Source organism: Gekko japonicus, unplaced genomic scaffold (assembly GCF_001447785.1).
Source record: "Gekko japonicus isolate JY-2015 unplaced genomic scaffold, Gekko_japonicus_V1.1 scaffold6404, whole genome shotgun sequence".
NCBI classification, from domain to species: Eukaryota; Metazoa; Chordata; class Lepidosauria; order Squamata; family Gekkonidae; genus Gekko; species Gekko japonicus.
The window spans coordinates 1-3,113 of record NW_015169980.1 but is presented as its reverse complement, the minus strand read 5'-3'; the positions used below and the strand labels follow the sequence as shown (position 1 = coordinate 3,113).

The 3,113-nt window shown below is 54.6% G+C and overlaps 1 protein-coding gene across 1 annotated transcript in view; it reads right to left on the bottom strand.

Moving 5' to 3' along the window:
- LOC107115806 (class II histocompatibility antigen, M alpha chain) overlaps positions 1-855 on the bottom strand; it is a 19,666-nt gene extending 18,811 nt beyond the window's left edge. The window contains exon 1 of the mRNA XM_015417566.1: positions 765-855. Coding sequence (XP_015273052.1) covers positions 765-846 — 82 coding nt within the window. The 5' untranslated portion in view covers positions 847-855. The remainder of the gene's footprint in view (positions 1-764) is intronic.
- Between the last annotated feature and the right edge of the window lie 2,258 nt (positions 856-3,113).

The following is a 3,113-nucleotide window of genomic DNA, read 5'->3' as shown; positions in this document are numbered from 1 at the left end:
CGCCAAACACCCCGGGTTCCCCCCCCCCCCCCATGAAGAAGAAGAAGAAGAGAAGAAGAGATTGGATTTATACCCCGCCCTTCACTCGGAGTCTCAGAGCGGCTTACAAACTCCTTTCCCTTCCCCTCCCCACAACAGACACCCTGGGAGGTGGTGGGGCTGAGAGAGCTCTGGCAGAAATGGCTCTTCTTCAAGGGCCGCTCTGATCAGAACTATGGCTTGCCCAAGGTCATCCAGCAGCTGCAAGTGGAGGAGTGGGGGAATCAAACCCGGTTCTCCCAGATTAAGTCCGGGCACTTAACCACGACACCAAACTGGCTCTCTGAAGACGGGTCTGGATCAATGTTTTCTCTAAGCCATGGAGTCTTGTGAGCAAAAGTTCCACTTTGTGCGCTACCGGCCTTAAAGTCGTCAGCGAGCGATTCGGCGGCTGCATCAACCCGTTTGCTCCGGAGTCCCATCCTTCCTTGGCCGAAACGAAAAGGTGTGAGCCGAAGGCTAACGAACTGTGAGCTGGCTCACACTAGCTCAGCTTAGAGGGAACACCAATCGGGACCACAGAGGAAAAGCGGGTCCCGCTGCTATAAAAGAGAGGGGCCACCCCCCCCCCCCCGCCTCCCACCCTCGACCCAGTCCACATGTCTCCCCCGGACACAAACACACACTCCCCTCCAATACACTCCCAGCTGCTCATCGACACGCATTCACACAGCCTGGGTGGACAAACACGCATATATATACACACACACACCACATTCCTGTACCTTGAAGACTGGCTGCGGCGGCGGCTGCCCCCCAGAGCCAAGCCCAGACCCCCAGACCCCAGTTGCACCGCTTGCTCCCCATTCTTGCCTGTCCCTGGGGCGACTCTGAGCCTGGGAGGGGGGCGGACCCCACCTCCCCAGCCGGAGAGGGAGAGCCGCCCCCGCTCGGCCAATGGCCTTTCTCTGTGCTCTACCGTCACCTGTTGCCAAGGAGAAGAAGCTGGATCTCGACTACAGAAGACAGATGAACGATTTCGACAAGCCGGCTGCTGCGCTCGGTCTCGGGGACAGGACAGCCCTCCCTTGCTTGCAGGGAAGAGGAACCCCCCCCCCCATCCGTTTACTGAAACATTCAGATATTTCTGTCCTTCTTGTGGGTCTGAGAATTCACCAGGCACTTCACAGAACTCTGAACTCTCACAATGCAAAACAGTAAAAAGCCCAGTAGCACCCCTTTAAGACTAACAAACTTTACTGACAGCCAGTTTGGTGTAGGTTAAGTGCAGGGACTCTAATCTGGGAGAACCGGGTTTGATTCCCCACTCCTCCTCCACTTGCAGCCAGCTGGGTGACTTTGGGTCAGTCACAAGTTATCTCAGAGCTTTTCTCTCAAGGGCAGTCCTTGGGAGAGCTCTCTCAGCCCCACCTACCTCGCAGGCAGTGTTCCCTCTAAGATGAGTTAGTGTGAGCTAGCTCACAGCTTTCTAGCCTCCGGCTCACACATTTCTGTCTCCGCTCAGGAAGGCTGGCTCCAGAGCAAACTAATTGATGCAGCAGCCAAATCGCTCGCTCACCACTTTAACGCCAGTAGCTCGCAGAGCAGAATTTTTGCTCGCAAGACTCCGCAGCTTAGAGGGAACATTGCACAGGGTGTCTGTTGGGGAGAGGGGGAAGGGAAAGGAGTTTGTAAGCTGCTCTGAGACTCCTTTGGGTAGTGAAGGGTGGGGTATAAATCCAATCTCCTCCTCCTCCTCTTCTTCTATTGTAGCATAAGCTTTCGAGAAACACAAAGCTCTCTTCGTCAGATGCACGGAGGGTATGAAGAAGCTGGCCAGAGATATATAGGTGGGAGAGAGGATGCAGGAAGTGCCATGTAAATGCAAAGCCGTTGCAAAACTCACGAGAAAGGTAGAATGCGCAATCCAGGCTGGGTGTGTGGCCCCTTCCTCCGATTGATTAATCTGAATGGGATACCTGAAAGGCAGTTACTTCTGGTAAAGAGATAACCATCCAACTATTTTGCAACAACCGACTAGCACAGTCCACTCCCCTGGATCAATGCAAAACAATAACCTCAAAGGCAAAAACGACTCAATCGGCAGCAGAAGCCAAGCTAACCCACAGGAAAGGGAAGAGGCACGGTGACTAGCAGAACGTCCGGTTGCCAACTGTGGGTTGGGAAATTCCTGGAGGTTTGGGGGTGTAGCCTGGGGAGGGTGGGGCTTGGGAAGAGGAGGGAACTCAGCAGGGTATAACGCCATAGAGTCCACCCCCCAAAACAGCCATTTTCTCCAAGGGAACTGAGCTCAGTAGTTTGGAAGGCCTCAACCTCTCTGCCCTGTTGCTGGCTCTGCAGAGGAACTGGCCGGCCCCTTGTGTGAGTTGGGATGCTGGACTAGGTGGACCCTCACTGGCCTGATCCAGCAGGGCTCTTCTGAGGTTCTTATTACAGGAAACCCTTAGCCTCTGTGCCCTGTTGTTGGCCCTCCAGATGAACTGGTTGGCCACTGTGTGCGACAGGAGGCTGGACTAGGTGGACCCTCACTGGTCTGACCCAGCAGGGCTCTTCTGATGTTCTTATCAGGGGAGGGTCTCGGCCTCTCTGCCCTGTTTCTTGGCCATCCAGAGGAACTGGTTGGCCACTGTGTGCGACAGGAGGCTGGACTAGATGGACCCTCCCTGGTTTGATCCAGCAGGGCTCTTCTGAGGTTCTTCTCAGAGGAAGGCCTCAGTCTCTCTGCCCTGTTGTTGGCCCTCCAGAGGAACTGGTTGGCCACTGTGAGCGACAGGAAGCTGGACTAGGTGGACCCTCAGTGGTCTGACCCAGCAGGGCTCTTCTGAGGTTCTTCTCAGGGGAAGGCCTCGGCCTCTCTGCCCTGTTGTTGGCCCTCCAGGGGAACTGGTTGGCCACTGTGAGCGACAGGAAGCTGGACTAGGTGGACCTTCACTGGCCGGATCCAGTAGAGCTTTTCTGAAGTGCATGTACAAATTAAAACTATTGCTGTACATTTTTAGATTTAATGTTTTTTTTGAAAAGGATCTTCCTATTGGGATGTGGATGAAGACACACTTCTTAGGGGTTTTGCCCCTGCCTCTCCTTCCTGATGCTGAAGGTCAAAGAAGACGGGG